General features: G+C 42.5%; 1 protein-coding gene across 1 annotated transcript in view; it reads left to right on the forward strand.

Moving 5' to 3' along the window:
- Positions 1-22651, forward strand: part of FER1L6 (fer-1 like family member 6) — a 98172-nt gene that overhangs the window by 70734 nt on the left and 4787 nt on the right. The window contains exons 32-40 of the mRNA XM_090037715.1: positions 726-851; positions 1700-1827; positions 2931-3101; positions 5694-5854; positions 8933-9075; positions 10281-10369; positions 12723-12821; positions 16390-16631; positions 18806-18969. Coding sequence (XP_089893841.1) covers positions 726-851; positions 1700-1827; positions 2931-3101; positions 5694-5854; positions 8933-9075; positions 10281-10369; positions 12723-12821; positions 16390-16631; positions 18806-18969 — 1323 coding nt within the window. The remainder of the gene's footprint in view (positions 1-725; positions 852-1699; positions 1828-2930; positions 3102-5693; positions 5855-8932; positions 9076-10280; positions 10370-12722; positions 12822-16389; positions 16632-18805; positions 18970-22651) is intronic.

Genomic DNA, 22651 nt, shown 5'->3' on the forward strand with positions numbered 1-22651 from the left:
TGAAGAGCAAGATGTGAGCTTTAGGGTATTAGTATTTGGGACATGGAAATGGCCACAGCTGTCATGTACATTTCTTTAATAAAATTGTGAAGTGGAGCTTGCAGGTATTTCTTGGAATGGCTTGGAAATAATGAAATACAGTTATTGAAAGGCAGTGAGCTGGGGGACTAATGAAAGGCACAAAACTTTGGTCGTCAGGATATTACTTTTCCATTTGCCAAAGCAATATCTTCTTCATGATGCACTGTAAAATAGGTGTGAGTCTGAGCACTACACATGCCAACATGCAGGGGGGTGGTGTGTGAGGTCACTCTGTGGCCATATCTGATGCATAAGGTTAGGAAAGCACATGGCAGAATCTGACACGCAGGACTGGGTCAGCACGCAGCCCTGTCCAGTGTGTGGTATCAAGCCAGCATATGGCTATATCTGGCATATGCAACTCGGCCAGCACTGGATCATACCGGTGGGCTGACCCCACACTGGGTAAGGTCTTCATGGGGCCAGAGAGCTGAGCAACACAGGCTCTGAGAAACAATGTTACGGGGAGTTTTAATATGTTAAAAGCTTGAGAGTAAGCCGCTCCTGCATGAAAGAGCAGGTGCATTTAAATTGGCCGAAGCAGTGCCTTTAATGTTGAAATCCATGGAAATTGGCAAATGGCTAAGCACCCTAAAAGGCTTATACTGTGCTTACAAGAGAAATAAATAACTGTGTACTCACAGGGCTCTTTCTGCATCTACAAAAGTCCTGAAGACTCCAGCTTGATGGACGGAGGGCAGCCTAAGGTTCTGCTCGGGGTACCACCGAACCACCCCATCAAAGTCCTGATCAGGGTGTACATTGTGGCAGTAAGTAGACAGCAACTCTTTCTGCCTTGAAATAATGGGAGGTTTGATACTCAAAGTCTTCTTCTGGTTTGTGTTTAAGAGAGCTTCTCAAAAGTTTTATCCACGTGGCACAATTCCATTACAGCAAGAGCAGTGAACAGCAGCACTGGACTTTGAGCACATCTCAAAGGTCATCCCTGATGTGCAGTTAGTGACCCTGAAACGGAGTAGGTAGATGACCTATGGAGGTTCCTTCCAGCCCTACTTCTCTATGAGACTTCTCTATGATTCTGTGACTTTCTCATTGAAAATCTTGGGGATGCTGGTCAAGCCTGAGAAGACGACATTTAGGGGGGTTTTGGAAAGAACAAGAGAGGGAAAGGGAGAAGAAGCAACAAGAGAAAAAGCGGCGAGGGCAAGCTTTCCTCAAGGTAGTTTGGACTTGAAAGCCTCAAGCAAAGTCAGCTTCTTGCCTTGGCCTTTCCACTTTGTGTCTCTTCATCCACTCCATTCTGACCAGAAGCAGCCCCCTCATAACCTCTCTAGCCACTTGCAGTCAGGGGCTAGGCATCCTCTAAACAGTCTGCCCCCAGTGCTTAACTGGTGTTAACAACCTAAACTGCCACCAGCAACCCTAAACACAGCTACAACCACCACAGCAGCAACCATGACCAGCAGCCTCAGCAACAGTCATAGCCACAGCCACCACCAGTTAGCAGTAGTAGTGATGTTAGCAGATGGGGCTGGCTAAGCGTTTGCATTTTCAGAGCACCTCCTGCACCAGTGAGCGGCTGACTCCGGCAGAACACAAACCATTTAACTGTGACCTTTCATGAAGCAATGATGTAACAGTCTTTTGTTCTTACCAGGCAGTTAACCTTAGCCCAGCTGATCCAGATGGCAAATCAGATCCATATATTGTGCTGAGACTAGGCAAAACTGAAATTAAAGACCGTGAAAACTACATCCCCAAACAGCTAAATCCAATTTTTGGGAGGTTAGTAATAGCTTTATTTTGATTCATGGTGCCTCCTGCCTTATAGTTTTCAACAGATATTTCTGCTGTTATGAAGAGCTGAGTGCATTTGTTATACACTGATGCATATCTGTTTGGATGTCATATAATTGTACTGATTAAATCCCAAGAATTTGTGTCATGTTGCATGATCAGAAATTATTCACTTTCCATGCTGGCCCAACACTTCCTGAAATTCAATCTGCAGAAAGCTTTGCATGTTATTGCACAAGAAGAAATGAAGCAACAAATGATCTAGTCAGCTCATATTAATGACTCTATTATTTAAGTTAAAGAAAAATGGATACTGGGACAATAAAGCCTATTTTAAAATTGTGCATTATCTTTTAAATCTAAGTATTGCATGGAAATAAATTCTTACCTTTAGGATCAACCAAAAGAGCAGTCTGTACATTATTCAAAAGTAGCCCTAGCTATGGCTTCCCAGCTTTAGACACACGGGGTGCACCTAAACCAGCATGCACATGCGTTCTCCTGGGGACAAATAGCAGCAGTACATAGTGGTGCCACTGCCACTTGACCCTGGGCAACACTCATGCACACACACTCTGACACATGACAAGCTGCCCTGGGTGGGGTAGAGAAGGCTGTGGCCCCAGAAGCCTTACCTGGGGTGCTGGGGGCTTCCCAGGGCTCTGGCAGCAGCAGTACGGTGCATGGAGCCTGGCCGGCAGTCAGTGTGGCTCCAGCCGGCAAGCTCCAGTTTCAGGTGGTGCACACTGCTGCTGGGAGCTCTAGGTGTCAAAAAACCCACCACACTACAAATCAGCAGTGTGACAAATGCTGCGTTGTGTGGTGCATGTGGTTTGAAGCACCGCATACCACACATGCACGCTCATCTGTACGTGCCCATGGAGGCCACATTTTCAAGAGTTTTTGAAAATCTGGCCAGTAAAGCTGGTTTTCCAGAAGCACTGAGCATCTCTACCTCTTACAGATCTCACCTCTTCTGAACACTTGGTTCAGCATGTGTTGCTTGATTCATGTGTTAACTGTGCTATATCTTAATTGATTTAGCTTTAAAAATGATTTGGCTGACAAGTGCTCACTCATTTTTGTCCTAGGTCTTTTGAAATACAGGCCACTTTCCCAAAGGATTCCCTGCTCTCCATCTTGATCTATGACCATGACTTGATTGGAACAGATGACCTCATTGGAGAAACAAAAATTGATCTGGAAAATCGTTTCTACAGCAGGCACCGAGCTACCTGCGGGCTCCAGAGTAAATATGAAATGTAAGATTCTCTTCAGGTGCTTGTCGTGGGCCTGCATGGTAAATAAGTGATCTGTGGAGAAGTTTCTGCATGCAACCAAATAGTGCCTTTTTTCCAACCATTACATTTGTAGTGTTTGCTAAATTGAATCCTGCCACAGAGTTCAGTAGTGGCTTTAAAGTAGTTGACAATCTGTATGGACACCATTTGATTTTTAAAACTAAGAGCAATGTTTGCTCACAAAATGTTCTAACAAGCCAACGATCTGTATTTAAATGCCTCCACTGAAGAAACTTCAATTGGAAATTTTACTGGCTAAAAGTGTAAATAAATATAGCTGTCAGGGATGGCTGTGCAGCAGTGAACAGACTCCATCCTGCTCTTGATTTTGTATGTAGAAATGCAGAGTAATTATATCACAACCAGTAAAACCTCTCTGCAATTTCAGATATATATGAGAGAAGAGGATTTGCTTCTGGATTTTGGAGATAGTGGAAATAAGGCCATGTTCTACTTCAGTAGTCAGACTGAGTGTTGTTTCATGACCTGGGCCTGGGTTTAATGTATAATACACTATATAGAAAAGGATTTAAGACTCATTTAGTCAGAGAAAACCCAAGAAGGAGACTGAATCTAGCCTGGGGGTTCAGTACTTCTCTGGGAGGGGGGAGTCCTGGGTTCTGCTGCCTGTTCTGTGTCTTACCTTACAAAGACATTGGATAAAGTAAAGAAACAGACCTGAGAGCCCAGGCAGAAAGCCAGGACTCCTCACTGCTACGTTGCAGTCAGACTTTTTTGTGTGTGTGCTCTCACTTTCTTACCCAATGACTCTTGTACTCTTGGCCACTGAGTTAGCCCTGTTTCCACAGGAAGGGTGGCCTTTGCCCCCATCCAGAACAACCTTTGGTCTTGTGGCTGGGGCACTCTCCTGGGAGCTGTGGGCTTTAATACCCTCAGGCAGAGGTGAAAATTGAACCTAGGTCTTCTTCTTATGCTAGGGACAGACATTCAAAAAGCATGAGCCTGAATTGATTCAATCCTTGCAGGTTAATATAACCTGGCTAGGCTAAATCAGTTTTGTAACCGGACAGCCATCCCAGAAATACAGGCATATGCCCGCAGTGGCTCAGGCTAGAAGCTAGCGGGGCATTAGAGGAGCCCTCCCTTCCTCCCACAGCATGGAGCTGAGTGGGGTGTGGCAGAAGTTCTGATTAGCCCAGAGGGAATTGATAACAGTGTTTATCACCCAAATAAGAAAACAATAGAGAGGCATTACCAGCTACTTGTTGATTCTCCCTGTTGATTCTCCCCGTTGACTCAGCAGGGACTGCAGCCAGCATGTGGTCTGCTAGCTAATATGCAGACACCTCCTCAGCAAGGCAGAGAGGAGGGGGAAATTCCTGCTTAGCAGAGAGTGGTGAGGGGAGGGGAGAGCAGCCCACAGTCTGTGGGGACCTGGTGACTGTCTGGGGACCTGGCGACTGTCTATAAACTCACTAGGGGGGACCAGAAGGGTTTAGGGGAGACACTGTTTCCCCTAGTGCCCCCTGGCATGACACAGAACAGTGGACACAAGTTATTAGAGAGTAGATTTAGATTAGACATCCGCAAGAACTACGTCACAGTCAGGGCGGCTAGGAACTGGAACCAACTTCCTAGGGAACTGGTGCTGGCTCCTACCCTGGGGGTCTTCAAGAAGAGGCTTGATGACTACCTGGCTGGACTCATTTGAGTCCAGTCTTTTCTCCCGCCCAGGCAGGGGGTCGGACTTGAAGATCTACAAGGTCCCTTCCGACCCAACTTCTACAATTCTATGATTCTGTGCCAGAGCTGCAGCCAGAGAGCAGAGGGGAGGGGCCAGCCCTGCTGTAGAGCAGAGAGCCCCACTCAACCCAGAAAGCATGCCAGGATGCTAGGAGTGTCTGGTTTAGCTTAAACCAGCAAGGAGTCTGGGACAGACATTGCATAAACTGGCTTGATCCAAATTAGTTAAGTTTGATACTACATTCAGTCATGTTTATCTCAAACCAGTTTCAGCCATTCTCAGACTGGTTTATGTGCACTGAACATCTGTTCTGTTACAGGTTTAAACCAGTTTATGATCACTTAAACTGGTTTATGTGTAATGTCTGTCCCTAGCCTTATAGGCAAGTGCTACAGCCACCAAACTATTATACAAAAGACAGCTGTGGAGACATCATCTTCTCGAGGATTTTAAAAGAAAAGAGTGAGCCCTGCTCAGTTTATTTTGAAAGAAAGAGGGATCAGGATTCTGGATTCCAGGTACACAGAGGAAACTCCTTGAGGAAGGTGTGGCATTTGCCAGCTCCAGAAGTCCTGCTCGATGTTTCTTGGCCAGAGAAGTGGTGCTGAGATGTCATGCTCACTGGGATGGATCTATAATGCTATGCAGCAGATTCATAGGACTTGTGCAACTCTGGCTTGTGTCACTTGCATAACATTTTTTTTTTTCCATTCATCCTTGTGTTCCCATACAACAAGCCCATTGGCCAGGGACCCTGGCATTCAGCGTAGTGCTCTTGACCAGTTACAGCATCTAGTTGTATAGAGTGCCTTCCCCATTTTTCTCTCCTCTTTCTCCCCTCACTGCAGAGAAGGGTACAATGCCTGGAGAGATGCAACCAAACCCACTGAAATCCTCACCAAGTTGTGCAGGGACAACAAAGTGAATGGGCCCTACATGCAACCAGGACAGATACAAGTAGGAACCAAAATCTTTAAGGGGCAAACGCTCTTCAGTGAAGACGAGAATGGTAACTATGTGCTTTCTTTGTTTAATCATACAATGGTTCATTGAGTTTGCAGCTGAGATTGTATTCCCTCTCTGCCAGGCACCATAGGAGCAAATGGCAAGTGACAGTCTCTGCCCTGAAAACCTGCCAACCTCAGTACACAGGGATGGGAGGGGAAACACAAGTACAAAGAGAAACAAACTCACACAAAGTCACACAGCAGGTCAATAGGCTGTAATCCAGTGCCTTACCCACTAAAACATGCTCCCCCCAAAATGTTACCCTTCTTGGTTGTTATTATTTATACTATTATCCTCACTATTTCTGCAGCACCATAGCTGTATTAGGACAGTGGCTTGAGTTCTACTCTTGGCCTTTCCAGGGAGCTTGTTGCCTTGTGAATCACGAGGCATTGCAGAAGTTGCTGCTTCTGTGAAGGTGAGGAATTCAAGGTGCAAGCTAAGAATAGCAGAGAGCTCAGGTCTTGGTTGCACATGTGGGGGAGGTGAGGGGTGCCAGAGCTAGCAGTGATTATGTAGGAGGTGATTTGAGAATGGGTTGGGAGATAATGATGGACTCAGATGGATACCTTGAATGGCTAACAAGAGTGGAATGGTACACAAGGGAGTGGGAGGCTCTTTGCAGTTATGTAGGAGCCTCTGGTTTTGCCTGGGGAAACTTCAGTTGTGCTTACGAGATTCTACTTAATAGATACCTAACTACTGTCTACTCTTACACTGGAAGCTATTGCTGATGCTCCACCATTGAGGGAAGGAATGAAGCCCGCTTAGGGTTTGCTAGCCAGAGAGGTTTATGTTGCATGACTTCAAAACTCCCACTTATTTTCTTCACTGGGTGGGGGAAGAGGTGCAATTCCCAACACCAGACTTTGTAGTACTCTGCTTTATTACCAAAACAAGCCTTAGGACTTCAACAGCAGCAGATAAGATCATATAAACAAAAGCACAGATAGCTCAATCCGTATTACCCATAGCAGGTACAAGTATGGCACTGAGCATGCTGTATGCTCCTGATCCAAACTGGTATTCCAAAAAGAATCAATAAAGGTATTTTCACACAGGGGTTTCTACGGTGCTCATTGCTAGAATCTGAACATCTTAGCCAGTAGCTGATTTGGGAGGGAAGGGCAGTAGTTGCAAGGGAGGGAAGTATAATTACTTCCTTTTTATAGGTGGGGAAGTTGAGAGATGGAGAATTTAAGTGGCAGGCCAAAGGTTGAAAAGCAAGGTTGTATCAGTGCTGGGTTTAAAACCCAGTTGCTGCTTCAGTGTTGGAACCACAGCTCTGTCCCTCCTTCCTTCTGAAAGAGCTAGACAAGATATTCGCCCCACTGTCTTTCCACCAGAAGTAAAGATTTTGTAGCATAGCAGCAAACTCATTAACTGCAGATGAGATTTTGGCATTCTGCAATGATATTTGAAGGTTTTCAGAGTAGGTTAGACAAATGGGTGAAGTTACACATTACACTTAGAACACAGTAAATCTGGGGAATGTTAAGCTGCGTTAAAGTTAGGATGTGTGGTGAGCGGTTGCACGTTATGAGTAATACTGTTTCTTGTCTATGCAGCTCTGACTTGCCACTAAAGAGCCGGTAAGAAGGGGTGCAGCTAGGACTTCTATCCCTCCTCTGGGTGGGGAGGAGGAGGCTGGAAGTGGTGCATTCTGGGATGCTAGAAGATTACAAATTGCTCATTTTATCTCTGTGGAAAAGACTGAAGTTACCCTAACACAAGCTAGGTAGCACATGTTAATTCTCACCTGAAGTGGTGTAACTTTGAGATGCTCAGAGGGCAGATAGCACAAGTTAAATGTAACCGTAGCAGGAATCTACCTTCTGGTTTTTTTTTCTTCCTTTCAGTGTCCATTTCATCTGCAAAGTCTGAACTTTTCCTTCATTCAGATATGTCGTACCCATCTCTCCTGTTCCTCCTTTGCCCAAGCAGGCCAGGGACATAGGACTCAGGCAACATCTTTAGTAAAAGAAGGCTACATTATGGCTGTGCCTCCAAAGATGCATCAAGCAGGAGAATTGTTTAAACACTAATGACTCCAAGAGACCTTTGGAAGAACAGGATTAGACTTGATCCTCTGCCTCCCAGGGTTCACTGGGAGGAGTGCTTGTAGTAGCTGCTTCCGACTTGCCCCCTTGTGCCGGTTCATAGATTCATAGATGCTAGGGGCAGAAGGGACCTCAACAGATCATCGAATCCGACCCCCTGCCTAGGCTGGAAAGAGTGGTGGGGTCAGATGAGCCCAGCCAGATGCCTATCCAGCCTTCTCTTAAAGACCCCCAGGCTAGGGGAGAGCACCACTTCCCTTGGAAGCCCATTCCAAATTTTGGCCACCCTTACCGTGAAGTTTTTCCTGGTGTCTAGTCTAAATCTGCTCTCTGTCAGTTTGTGACCATTGTTACTGAACCGTTGCTGAGTCAGTATGCCTCTCAAAGGCACAGCATCAATGGCCACTGCTAGTAAGGCCCTTTCTTTCCCCTGCCCAGCATGCCACTGCCCAGGACAAGGCAGACTTTTGTCCATGGAGTTTACTTTTTATCATCTTTCAGCTTAAGCGTTCTTCACTCAGGATATGACTTTGGCTCCCCAGGGCTCTCCACTGCTGCCATCCCAAGACAAAAGATGTGATATACAGGCTCTAGCACTTAATCACTGACATTTTCTGATGCTTCAAGAAAATGGCAGGTCCCCCTTTCTTTGAAAAACCAAAACTTTTTTCTTTTAAATCTAACTTAAGGATCTATTTCTAAGAAGATGAAAGCAAACTGACAAAACTTTATCATTCTAATGTTAGATTTAGCCCTGAAACAGGCTGTTACAATGCTGAAACAATTCACTGTGTTTTACAGCTTAGCTTCATTCTAAGCACTAAACTTCCAGTCACCCCCCCGAGTGCTCTTACTTACAGGAATTAAATGTGTTTATGACACCTCTCTTTTCTCTTGGGAAGCAATAAGCCTTGCTTTAAACATAAGCAGGCTTATAATGAGTGTCTTTAATAACAGTCAGGCCACGTTTGTTAGAGCCCTTGTATACTAATTCAGCTCTGTTTTTTTCTTTTGTTTAGAAGAGCCAGTGGAATCTTATGAACACCTTGCCTTAAAGGTTTTACGCTCCTGGGAAGAAATCCCTGAGGTTGGATGCAAGCTGGTTCCAGAACACATTGAAACCAGGCCCCTCTATCACAAGGATAAACCGGGCATGGAGCAGGTAGATAAGCCTACAGGTGATGGAAGCCCCAAGCACAAGAGAGGGATTCCTCTGCTCCAATTACTGTTGTTTCTAGCATTCCCAGTGAAGCCTCATCAGTGTCAGAGCAGAAGGATCATTTCCCTTTATCTGGAAGTGACACTCCTGCTTATACAACCCAGTATGCTATTGGCTATCTTTTCTTTTTTTCGGGTTTTTTTTTTGGAACAAGAGCACTCTGTTGGGCTGTGTCCAGTGTATGGTCCACTGTAATCCCTAGGTCTTTTTGTCCAGTACTGCAGCCTAGCCAATGGCTAGTTCCCACATACGGGTCATTTGGGAACACAAGGATTTGGCCTTTGTCCTCATCACTGCTACGGTGTTCTGATAGTGTGTAGTACAGTTAAAAAGGTAAAATTTCTAGATAGCCATTGATTCCATACAACATTTCTTGTGATAACCAAACCAGAAAACATCAAAATCTGGATTCCATTTAGGTAAGCACCCAAAGTTATCCGAACCTTTTGAGTCTCTGGAATTGAGCTAGAAAGTTCACAAAAAGTCTTTCTCACAACATTTCAAATGGTTCCACCTGGGTTCTGACTTGAAAATACCACAAGAACTGGTTTGCAGTGTTTCAGCATGTTGGGCACTGCTGGGAATCCTGAGTGCACAGAACAAATGAAAATGTGAAGCTCCTGAGCAGAATCAAGCTGGAGTTTGTTCATAGAAACCTCGGTCCAGTTTACTGTTCAGACAAACTCTGCCCCTGATAAAATAAGTAGTGGTACCAGTGGGGCAGTGTCAGAGATTGAACACATCAGCTGTGGAGGTGTCTATGTTGCATGTAGCCTGTATAAGCATGAGGTCTAGTCGTAAGACTAGGGTTGGGATCAACCCAAGTTATTTTGCAGGTTAAAGTATGTACCACTGGAGGAGAGGCAGGCAGCAGAGATGAACCAGGCCTCAACATAGAGAACTTTATAGGAAGGAGGGGAAAGACCAAAGAATCAACTACAAAAATATCAGCAATAGTCTATACTGAAATCCAGGTCACTTGTGTCTGAAGAACAACACAGTGCAAGAAGCTTGATGACACAGATGATCCCAAGATAATTTTTTCTTGTGCTGACTTTTTGTAATTTAGCACTACATTTTTAGTGCCCTTTAAACTCTTGCTAAGGAAGGGTAACAGTGTTGCTTGTTTCTTTTTTTTTTTTTTAAAGGGTCGTGTGCAGATGTGGGTGGACATGTTTCCCAAAGACATGCCTCTACCAGGACCTCCTGTTGATATTTCCCCAAGAAAACCCAAAGGGTATGTAATTCCTGACAGTGTACTGGCATCAGTCTGCAAGTATTCTCTCTTTCTAAGGGCCTGGCAAGAAGTGGAATCTCACACCACTATTTAAACTGTGGATCACTGCCACAAAGGCAGAAGAGACCATTACAGTTATCCAGTCTGGCCTCCTGTGTAACCTAAGCCACCCTGGAATCTATGTATTAAGCACATATCTTCTGTTAGAGTGGCAGCATATCTTTTTAGAAAGGTGTCCAGTCTTGATTAAATGATTTGAAGTGATTTATTCAGCAATGCTAAACAGACTAAAGTACAAGCAGCAGTGCAGTAACTCTTACAGTTATTACCCCTATTTTGAACTCTATTCCAAAGTTGTAATGTGCTTTCTATGCCACGTTAGCTTTCCCACTTTTATGAAGTACATGACCACTGGTCAATATCTTGAAATACATTTTGCACCTAAAAGCTTGTCTCCCATCTCTCCCAGCTATACATGTGTTCCCATAACAGATATCACCAAATCTTGCTTTTTATATGCTCCCTAGTCCATCACAGCTAAAGCAAAATTATGACACATATCTCCTCCCCTCTGTGACATTTCATTGAATGAGTTAACTTGGTAAACTGTTGGGCAAATAATAAAAGAGAATTGTTTGCTCATTCCAAAAGAACTTTAATCCTGTATTTTAAGAAGGGCTTTCTTGAGTAATCTTTGTGTCTGGAACAGTTTCACAGCTGTCATTAGTTCATTGTTTATGTTGAAGCAAAAGGCAATGCTATAAAATAATATTTTTCTCCTTTCTATGTATATTTAACTAAGTTTCAAACTTTGACAAGAAGAAACCTCTATAATGAGTATTTTCATTAGACAGGGATTTTATGTGAGGCTGCTTGTCAGCAGGCAGTTTTCAAAGCAGGAACTTGGTAATATTTGCAAGAGCAAAATACTGTTGCCAATTTACAGCCTACAGAAACGTAGACAAATATTATTAAAATATTAGTCATTAGAACAAATAAGAGAGGTTTACGTATCTGCAAGAGGCTTACATTTTGGGATATGCTCAATGCCAGTTGGGCCGAAGAAGTAGAGCATAGGAACAGTGACCACGATCTATAGCTAGGCAAACATGTAGCTGTGTTTGTTCCTAGGGCAGCTGGTTGGAAATCTGACACTGAAACAGAGTTTTGTCAGAAAATGCTGATTTGTAGAATCTGAAATGTTTCACAGAAATATCTTAGGCTTGAGGAAGTTTTATCAAACCACAGGCCTGGTTCTAGGCAGATACTGATGAAAGCTCGGCCTGGTTTTCTGGTGGGTTTCCAGGGCCCAAAGCTCCAGGGCTGTCCTGTCAAGCAGGCCCCAGAGCTTCCAGATTTCTGGACCAGGCTATTCCTCGGGCTGCCCAGTTCCCAAGCAGACAGCCAAAGGAACCAGACAGTGTGGACACGTGGAAGGATTCTGAGCCTGCAGGCATCCGCAAAGGACGGCCCTGGAGCAGCAGCCCGGGGAGGTTCCAGCATGACTGATTGAAATTGATGTGTTTGTCAGTTTCACTGTGGCTCACACACATTTCCTAAAGGAACATGTTTCAGATACATCATGCGCTGCCTAATCAATTCTTTTTTTAATTTTACATTTATGGAAGATTTTTCAAACTACATGTTTATTCTATCTCAGAATAAACTCAAATTTTGAAATATCACTATTTACTCAGAAATCTTGAGTTCAGGCCAGCTGTAGTTTTTAGAGCTTCCCACACCCATAAGTAGTCAAAGTGAAAAGAGTAAGGGAGAATGTGTCTCCTTTTTCAGAGCACTTGAAAATGTCCTCCCTGAAGACGTTTATTGTCTCCTGTACCTTACAGATATTTCTAAACAGCACTTTCCTTCCATTTTAATGCACCAGATTAAAAAAAAATCATATGTCATCAACACATTTTTCTAAAACTGAAACCCCATGTCTTCCTACATGGGTTTTGTTCTCATTAAAAAGTTGCTCAGTATTTTGTGCGCTGTGGAGAGGATACTGTCAGACCTATCTCACTGCAGTATTTTTATGAATAGAACTAAAAAAGGCTCATATGCAGACAATCAGCAAGGAATTTTCCACTCTTCTGAGGCTGCCAGTGATACCCTCCATCACTTTGCTTTGAATGCCTAGAGACCAGGTCCTGTTCTATCACAGGACACAAAAGGGGCCTGATTTAGATCCATTTAAATCAGTTTGTATGTTATTAATTAGTTCAATGAAGGCAATGTTGGTTTTGACTATTGTCTGATCACACCTAATGCATACTCAGGTGAGTTGAATGCAGATGAACAAGAAGGCCTTTAAATTCAAGTATACAAACATCTGATTCCTTTCTTTCAGTTATGAATTAAGAATAATAATCTGGAATACAGAAGATGTCATTTTAGAGGATGAAAATATCTTCACGGGACAAAAATCAAGTGATATCTATGTTAAAGGGTAGGTTCATCTGAACACCCCTTCTTTCTTATTTATCCTTTAACAAAACCATTAACATTTTATTTTAGAAAAATCAGTGTCACATATTATGCTGTTGTGTTAATATAGCTGTCCTTATAAAACCTTGCTGTGAACTTGGTGATTTACTGTAAAGTGCCTGCCAAGAGTAGCCAGCCATTCTGGATAATGTCTAGTGTTCTTTCTCTTTTAAAGTCAAAGAATTTTAAATGTAAACACAGGGCTGATTCATTTCTCACACAAACAATAATCAGGAATAAATGCATACAAATCAAATCTAAAATATAAACAGGTAAAATGTAAAAGACTTCATTGTTTTAAATCTGAAGGGCCTAAGGGATGTCTACATTACATTGTTATTTATTGAGGTGAAAGGAATTATAACCAGGGTAGAGAAATTATTAATAAGAAAAGAGCAGTAATGTAGGAGATCCCTTTGGGAGACATATTTTAATCACCTGTTTGTTGATTAAAGTAGGTGCATGTATGAATGGCAGGAGTCAGTATGTATGTTTCATTAGCATTTCTAGCTTCTTTTTCGTGTTCTCTCTATGCTATATTGGAAATGAAAGCCCTGTTTTACCTTTGGAGCAGTAATGAAGCATAGTCAGCAGGGATGAATGAATTCACTGAACAAAATTAAAGCAGAGCTGACTTAAACTTGAAAAGGGAACGAACTACATTTTTGACAAAAAGTTCAGATTACCTGTTAGAAATGATTTTTCCTTTTTTTGTGTGGTTCTCTGCACTTTCTGCTTTTAGAGAGGACTTGAATGGAAGTGCCAATATGCCATAAAAGGAAAATAATTACGTCATAAATGGAAGCAGGAAGTATTCATAGATTCATAGATGTTAGGGGCTGGAAGTGACCTTACAAGATTATTGGGTCCAGCCCCCCTGCACTTAGGCAGGAAAGATTGCTGGGGTAAGATGACCCCAGCAAAGTGGGCATCTGGACACTTTTTGAAGATCACCAAGGTGGGTGACTGTACCAGCTCTGGGGGGGAGTCTGTTCCAGACCCTCAGCACTCGACTTGTAAAGAAATTTTTCCTTGTGTCCAATCTGAAGCAATCCTCAGTTTGTGCCCATTGTTTCTTGTCTTCCCATGGGGTGCCATGGTGAATAGATGCTCCCCCAGGCCCTGATGTACATCCCTAATATGCATAAAGACTGCCACCAAGTCCCCTATGAGTCTTCTCTTCTCCAGGCTGAACAGTCCCAAGTCTTTCAGCATAAAAGGCCTGTGAGTATCTCTTGAGATGTTTCATGTAGTTTCACAGATCAAGAGAAGACTATGTAGATTAGATGTGTGTTACTGCCTCAGTTTTTTGAGCATGGGACTTTAAAGCTAAGTACAGACAGTGAAAAGCCTGAGGCTGAATTGATTCAGTCTTTGCAAGTTAGTCTAAGCTACAGAAATTAAACTGAGAAACAACTGGACAGACATTCACTTTTGATTCAGAAAATGCAGCCACATGCCTGCAATGGCTTAGGCCAGAAGCCAGGGTGCACTAAAGCATGGCTCTCTGGTACATAGCCAGTGTGGGCTACATGTTCACTTCTTCTTCCTGCTGCCCTCGAGGTCTCTGGGATTTGCATTCCAGAATCACAGCAGCAGGATTCTTCAGGGATGCTCATCACTTCCTCTTCCTGCTTCCAGCTGCCTCTGGGATGTATAGTCCACAGTCATAGCCCACTGTAAGTTATTAGCAGGTCAGGGCAGCTCTGTACTTGGGGAAGGGAAGTTTAATCCCCTTACCTGGCCCCAGCTGCCACCTGGGGTTTGCCTTGGCAGGGCAGTCCCTAACCCCCTCCGCCCCACTCCAACCCTTCTCTGCTGGAGCAGACAACCCAGCCCAGCCCAGCCCAGCCCAGCCCAGGGCTGGAAAGCATGCTGGGATGCTGTGTGGCTGTGATTTAACTTTAACCAGGAAGGAGTCTGGAACAGAAGTTTCATAAACTGGTTTGACCTAAATCAGTTAAGTCTGATACTACATTCAACGAGGTTTATCTTAGGCCAGTTTCAGCCATTTTGAAACTGGTTTGTGTGCACTGAATTTTTGTTCTGTTACAGGTTTAAACCAGTTTTTGATGACTTAAACAAGTTTATGTAACTTCTGTCCTTAGCCTAAGGGACTTACGTGAACCAAAAAATGAGTCTGAAGACTGTATGAAGTTTGTCTGTTGCCAATGATTGGTGCAAAGAGATGGAGGAAGAACAGTTAGATTTATTTATGCTCTGGTGTTTTCACTGGGAGATTTTATTAGGTTTGCTCATTCTGAAAGACCCTTGAGGATAATGAGAAAGTCAAGCTACATATAGAGACACAGTAGCTTGGTAGCATGTGCATACTCCATTCTACTTCCCTCAGGTGTACGTCTTCACTGAAGTCACTACAACTCATGGAGACGTACGTAGGCTAGCTTTAAACAAGTGTACTCAGATAATACCAGCAGCACAACAGCAATAGCACACAACTGTGAAACTCAAACACAGAATGGGCCAGAAGCTTAGTAAATACTAAGGTACCTAGCACACATGGAGCCCTATGCCACCACTGTTACACTACTTTCAGTACCTAAGCTAAATAGTTTAAAGCTAGCTTGTTATGTCTACTGAACTGCAGTCATAGCAGTGACTAATGTAAATATGCCCTGAGTTATTCTCTTGATCCAGGGATACGATCTAATCCAAAGATAGTAATGAGCTTCTTGTTACCCAGTCTGAATGCCTAATAACTAGACTGCAATACATTTTATACAACATGAACTTCTAGCAATCTGGACACCAGTGAGCATTTGTTGTACCTGTGTTTCGTATAAGCTATGTCACAACTAATATTTCCAAATTACCTTCTTGTGACCATGCCACTTTGGGAACAGGATAACTATTTTGGGGCTATAGTATACTATTTAAATATTTATTAAAGGTCTATTTATGAAAAGTTAAGGACATGTACGTTTAAATAACACCTTCAAAAGGAATATGTTTTTAGGGAAACACATATTATTTATGTAGTATGCCAATCCACATGGTCTGTGCTGCATAAGAAAATAATAAAAAAAAAAGAAAAGATAACTTTCGGGAAATGAGTCAGCTTGACATCCTTCAATCTACAGCAGTTGCAGCTACAAATGATCTTCACTCTGATATCAAGGCCACAAATCAGCCTTGTGACACTCACGAAATTTACCAGCCAAGTGCAAAATCTATTCTTGGTGATTAATAATGAAAGTGATAATGATATTTTGTTTGCCTGTCTTAGAAAAAAATACTAACCATTGGTGAGTGGGTGAATTAGAATTTTGCAAGTCTGATCTAAATAGAATTCACTTCATATCACTAAACTTTTGGCATCACTTTGTATCATCTGTAAGCCTGAGACATATTTTGAATGGTTATTTATACTCCATGAACCTTCTGGTTGCTCCACTATCATTGGTTATGAAAAATACATATATATAATGATTTTTTTGTCATTGAAAGTTAGCGGCTACAATACAGCCCCCCTACTAACATGAATGTCTTCAAATATATGAATGCTGCAGCTGGTTAAAAGGCCTGGAAGATGACAAGCAGGAGACAGATGTGCATTACAACTCCTTGACTGGAGAAGGGAACTTCAACTGGCGGTTTGTGTACCCATTCCACTACCTCCCGGCTGAGAAACAAATGGTAGTCAGTAAAAGAGAGAACATATTTTCCTTGGACAAAACAGAACGCAAAATCCCAGCAGTGCTAGTATTACAGGTTTGGGATTTTGAAAGGCTTTCATCAGATGATTTCCTTGGTAAGTGCGGCCCACTGAACTTCAGCTAAAATTATCATAGTCCTTTGTTTTGTAGGAAAACATGCAGAGTTTTCCAGAGCCCAACTTTCAATTGTCCTCCTCCAATCCGTTTAACTCCTAGAATGTCTAAGTGCACGGTTTTGGCCCACAAAAGGATAGGCCTGTCGTGGTTTATTTATGGGACTTATTTAATAGTTGCCCTTTTCAACACCAGTGATGAAATGATAATCACATTTTTCAGTAATATCAGCCATTATTTAATATGATCTTAAGTCTAGGCAATTTGCTGTAACCTTGTTTATAAAAAATCCTAGAAATTACATATGAAAACAGCCTCTTTCAGTCAAGCACCCCAACAACAATGGATTTCCCACTTGTCTTTCAGGAATATAGTCTTGAGCATTTTACCTTTTTCAGTGTACAATCTTTCATTACTGACTTTCCAACACATCCCTTTAAGAATTATCACCTACTTTCCCTGTTTGGAAACATTTCATCATATTCATCCCAACATATCTTTTAATCAGATTGATTAGGACACTGAAAATTCTTTTCATTAGGATTTACAGTCTTCAGACCTTAAAAGATCATCTAGACCAGTGCTTCTCAAAGTGGTGGTCTGCAGACCAGTGCCGGTCCGCAAGCCACCGGTTGCTGGTCTGCAGCGAGTTGCCAGGAAAGAAAGAAATATATTTTCAGAAGCATAACATCGATATGTCATAGCTCCACTGTTCATACTTTCCAACACTCCAGGTGACATCATGTCGTGCGAAGTGAGGAAAGAGAAAGAAACAGCCAGTTGCACATTTGTGTAGCGCTGTTGCATGCATTTGCTGCCACCGGCTGAACTGGGCACTGGTCCCTGGCCCACTGGAAAAAAAATTGCCAGTGTGCCACATCAGATAGTTTGAGAAGCACTGATCTAGACAAATGCTTGCTTTCCTTCTCCTTTCTCTTCCCTGTTTATGTTATCTATGTATTGCTGCCCCATCTACATATTTACGTTGTTCTCTGTCAGGTCAGGATTAAGAAATACTAAGGTTAAAAGGTGAGTGCTGCAGTGTGTCCTGAAAAGAACAAGAAGTTGTTTCAATATTGCTCATTTTTGAGCATCTAAAATGTGGTTCTTCAAATAAATAAAGATCTGGGATGAAATCCTAGGCTCAAGAAGTCAGTGGGAAAGCTCTAATTCACTCCAATAGGGCTAGGCTTTCACCTCCAGCCTTGTTCTGAACATCTGTTTACTTGGCCTTTGTGTTGTCCTTAAAATGTTTATGGCAGCACAAAGGCAACGCCTGTTTCCAGCCTTAGAGCTGCAATAGAGTCTGAGCTATCACATTCAAAAGGGCTGAAGACCAACTCTGAAAATTGGGCCTTTTTAAGGTGCCTTAGGTTAGGTACCCAAAAAATCAATGCACTCCAGATCCGTAGCCACCTTTGAACATTTTGGCCCCTTTGTGCTATTGACGGAGATTTAAGCAGGGCATTTTATCTTTGCTGGATCCTGTCAGAGTGCGTTATCCTTTTTTCTCTGCAAACCCCCTTTGGAAGTCATGTTTGCTGCCTTCCTGTTCATGGCTCCATTTTCATTGATTTTACAATATAGCTAGACAGAAAGGTAGAAACTGAAATAAACACTAGGCAGATCAATAACACGCATTCCACATCTCTCTGACTTTTTTTCACGAAGGATTTCATTATGCTGGTATGTGCAATGGCAGATCAGTATATCCAAGCTGTGAATGTTTTTCAGAAGTTTGGTGGAGCCAAGTCTTCTTGTCCTTCCTCCCCAGTGAGGGTGGTACAGGATACTCTGAAGGTCGAGGTCCTGTTCAGTCTCCTTCCTAGGCTCTTCACACCACTATTTAACAAACATTTTTGAGAACTACTACTTTGAACTGTATATGAGGTAGTTTTGGGGGATTTGTCAAACCAGGTCTAGATAGCATCTGATCACTGTATTTAAATATAAGCCATGTGCTTGAACGGTTATGTACTCAGATAGGGGCTATACAAGCAGATGATCAATGGTGCAAAGATAGTTTCAGACTAGACTGGTTTACTATCCTGTTCAAGCTTCAGGAGAGGTGCTGTCCTTGTCTTCGTTGAAAGTGGTTGATTATCTTTACATCTGGTTTGTCTCTGCATGATGCTGTGGGTTGTTTTCCCCCCAGGCTCCCTCGAAATGAACCTGAACGGATTTCCTCGGGCAGCCAAGTCAGCCAAGAGCTGTGACTTAAGCATGGCAACAGCAACAAGTGAAGAAAACACAATCTCCATATTTCAGCAGAAGCGTGTCAGAGGCTGGTGGCCTTTCATCAAAGCTGGGGCGCTCACGGTAGGCAGAGCCCTTTTGATTTAGAAGGATGATCTAAGGTTGTGGAGCTTTGTTTCGTGTACAGACACTCTGGTGAGAGGTGCCTCACAAATATGAAACAAAGATGCTGGGCAACTGAAGAGCAACATTATGCCGTATGTTGTACATCCACAGGGCTGCTCTAATTCACACTGATTAGAACGGTTTTCTGGGCATGCTGCCCTGGGTCATCTGAGTACACTCTTTTATGGCTTTGCCCGCTCCTGTCTCTCACATGCCAGAGCTGCAGTGGAAAGATAGCGTGGAGTGAAGCAGATGCATCAAGCTAACTTTAAGTCGTCTCAGGATTCCCCTGCCCTGGGGGAATTGCCATCTGTGTCATCCAGGTCACATTAAGTCCCCCTTTATCTTGTGATTTAAGCAGGCCAAGAGTCTGGTTCTTAGGGTTTGTCTTCATGACACAATACAGTGTCATGGGGAGAGACCTGAGGCAGCTTTCGAACAAGGTAGCACAAGTATCAGAAGCAGTCTAGCTTCATTAGTACAGTGCTCAACCTCAGCTGAGTAGCGACTTCATTAAGCATTACTTAAGAGTCTACTCTTACTTTTGCAAGAGATGTATTACAGAATACCTCCTAATAGGAGCATACAAAACATGCTTTACATTTTTCAGCATGTTTTAAGCCCGGTATTTCCCTGATGCAGTGGCACAATGAGATTGTACACAATTGCAAGGGGAAATGACAAACTTCCTGAAGCATCAAAAGGCTGTTAAACCCATTACATTTCAGGAGTCCCCAGAAGGATATAACTATAACTCCAGGGTGTGCAAATCTATAGGGCACGTTATGCATGCTAAACGAGCTTATTGCCAAATTTCATTTATGGTGAGGGCTTCAGCAGGGCAAAAATGTTTTCAAATGAGCTGAGATCATATGTCCCAGGTATCCATCTACCTTTGTGTTTCCTACTGCTGGCTTCCACTGTTATATTGCTTAACACTAATAGCCATAGTGAAGTCTCCAGTGGGTTTCAGGAAGTCTCTGGACATTCTCCCTTTTCCATTAGAAAAAGTGGTATATCCCTGGAAATTTGCAAGAGCAGGCGAGACAGCCACTTAGCAGGGATGGCTTAGTCAGGGATGATCCTGCCTTCAGCAGAGAATTGGACTAGATCAGGCGGTCACAGGGAGGTGGGGGTCCACCGCTGAGTGCACAAGGGCCCCCCCCCCACGGTCCTGTGGGACACTCCATCCATCCCACCATCTCAGCATTCATGAGCCGCGCCTGGTACCTTGAGGTACATAAAAAAAACGTATAAAGCTGTGTCTATGGCCAAATCGCTGATTCTCTGAATCAGAATCGATTCTTCAGATTCAGATTCAGCCAAATTGAATTGGGACAGCGATCCAAATCAGCAAATCGAATCACTAACCTGTAAATTGGGTTTAATCCAAACTGAATACTGCCCTCTTTGCACACACCTAGCAAGTAGCTGGTAAAAATAACCGTGCGCCATGCGTATGGTGCAGTACGGGTGCACGGTTACTGCACTGTGCTTTAGTACTTCCAAAAGGCACAGTAATAATGTCACTGTAGAACTGTGTGTAGATGTGCCTATAGACTAAATCAGATGTATAGGATGAGCTTTCATAAACAGTGGAAAGAGGCTGTCCTTGAGAAAACAGATAGACAGGAATGCTCTTGTTTGCTCAGTAGATCCGTCTTCCAAGGATGCTTTTATGGCTTCAGGATCTCTGTTGATTGGATTTACTGTGAAGGCTGTCAAGAGACGTGCTTAATTCAGTGAACAGATGAGGGTCATATCTACAATAGCTTGGAGACAGCTTTACTTGCTCTGTAGCTGTGACTTCAGTGATTTATTTTCCTTTAACTCTATTGCCACCCAGTAAACTAAATTGCCTATGGAGCCTATGGCAGGCCAGGCAATACTAATAATTTGTGTAGTGTCTTGTCATTCATGTGGAAGCTGGACATTTAAATAATATACTCATTCTTTTGAAAACAAAGTATTTCCAACTTAGCAACATAGAAGAAAAGCAGCCAAAGAATTAATCCATCACAGTTTGTGTCCAACCTCTCCAATCTGACCTATGCACTCTTTTTATTCTTACTATTACCAGGTTCGCCATAAAAGCTTTAAAGTTTTTCGTTTGGCCTAGTTAAGTTCACAGTGGAGATAATGAGGAGCATATAAACACCTAGATGGATACATCTTGATAAGGAATAATTCTGTGTCATTAATGTCTTGCAAGGATTTTAATGCCTGGTGTATTAATATTAATAATTTATTACTTTGCTGTTAGACTGGACTTGGTACATTGAGTAATGCAGTTGATATAGTCTACTGGCATGTATCTGGCATGTTTTTTACCAGTCAGGTCTTGCTTATTTCATAGATCTTTATGTATTTACATAGCTCATTAAAGGGAACGAAAATAACAACAACAACCAACTATTCATTTACCTTATTATGATATGTTGTGGACCTGCCTGTATTTAAGCTTAAATTCTACCCTGAATTATAATCCTTGAAAACAAATATACTACAGAGATGTGTAAAACATATGGAATTTGTCAGCATAATGATTAAGACATAAAGCCATATGCTGCAGGGTGGGAAATTCTGACTTTTCAATGATCACCATAAATTGAATTATAAAATGTAAGCTGTGAACTCAGATGGTATGGTAAATTATACTTGTTAGAAGCAGCACGGAAAATTTAAAAAACTGATTCAGTGTGGAAATAGCTATTTTCCTGACAATTCCCAGGATAATACCTGTCCAAACTCAGACTGACCTGGCTGAGCAGTTTCCAGGTATATACCCACGTTGATGATGCAGCTTACTTTGTGCAAAGCATTTTGATTTCTTCAGATGGAGCCTGCTAAGTGTGAAGTATTATTATTATCAGAGCTCTGTTAACAAGCTGAAAGGTGCTTGGAAGTACCTTGAGTTATTTTGTACAGTGTTATTTTCAACCAGATCCATGGAGAGCTTATCTCAAGTTTTATTTGCATGCAAGTGAAATAAAGAGATAAAAGACTATCAGGGAAGAGCTCCGGAAGAACTGCATAGTAGATCAGTCTGGAAGATGATGAAAGGTTTACATATTGACTATAGACTTGGGATAAACAAGAAATAGTTGAAAGCTTAGCAGCCATATGACCAATTAACATGCAAAAGTCAATTCCATTTTGAACAGCAAACAGCTGGTTTGGACTTTAACAGCACCTGAGATGCAATGGAAAGACTTTCCATTAAAGATCCAGATGCTTTGTGTCAGGCACCAGATAAGCAATAGCTGTAATATAGCACTTTAGCCCAGCTGGTACACACAATTATTAAAAGATTTGTTTTTGTAGCGATCTTCCAGGCCTGACTGCCATGTTAGAATCTGCTACTCCCATGACTAAAATTACAGTTAAGCACATGAATAAAGCACATGAATACTTCAAGTAGTGTCATTTTACTAGACAATCCCAACCCCTTGATCTTTCCTCTGCATTAATGTTTTATGACTGAGCTCTCCAATTTTAGGTCTATTGTGATTACTAAGAACGAGAAAATGAGAATCAAAGTGCTACTCAAGTGTTAAAATTGTAATAGTTTCATAGAAAAGTAAAGCTGGAAGGGACCTCAAGAGATCATCTAGTCCAACTCGGGATCCAACTTACAACT

Source organism: Crocodylus siamensis, chromosome 3 (assembly GCF_052110815.1).
Source record: "Crocodylus siamensis isolate JL-2025a chromosome 3, ASM5211081v1, whole genome shotgun sequence".
In the NCBI taxonomy this organism is placed as follows: Eukaryota; Metazoa; Chordata; order Crocodylia; family Crocodylidae; genus Crocodylus; species Crocodylus siamensis.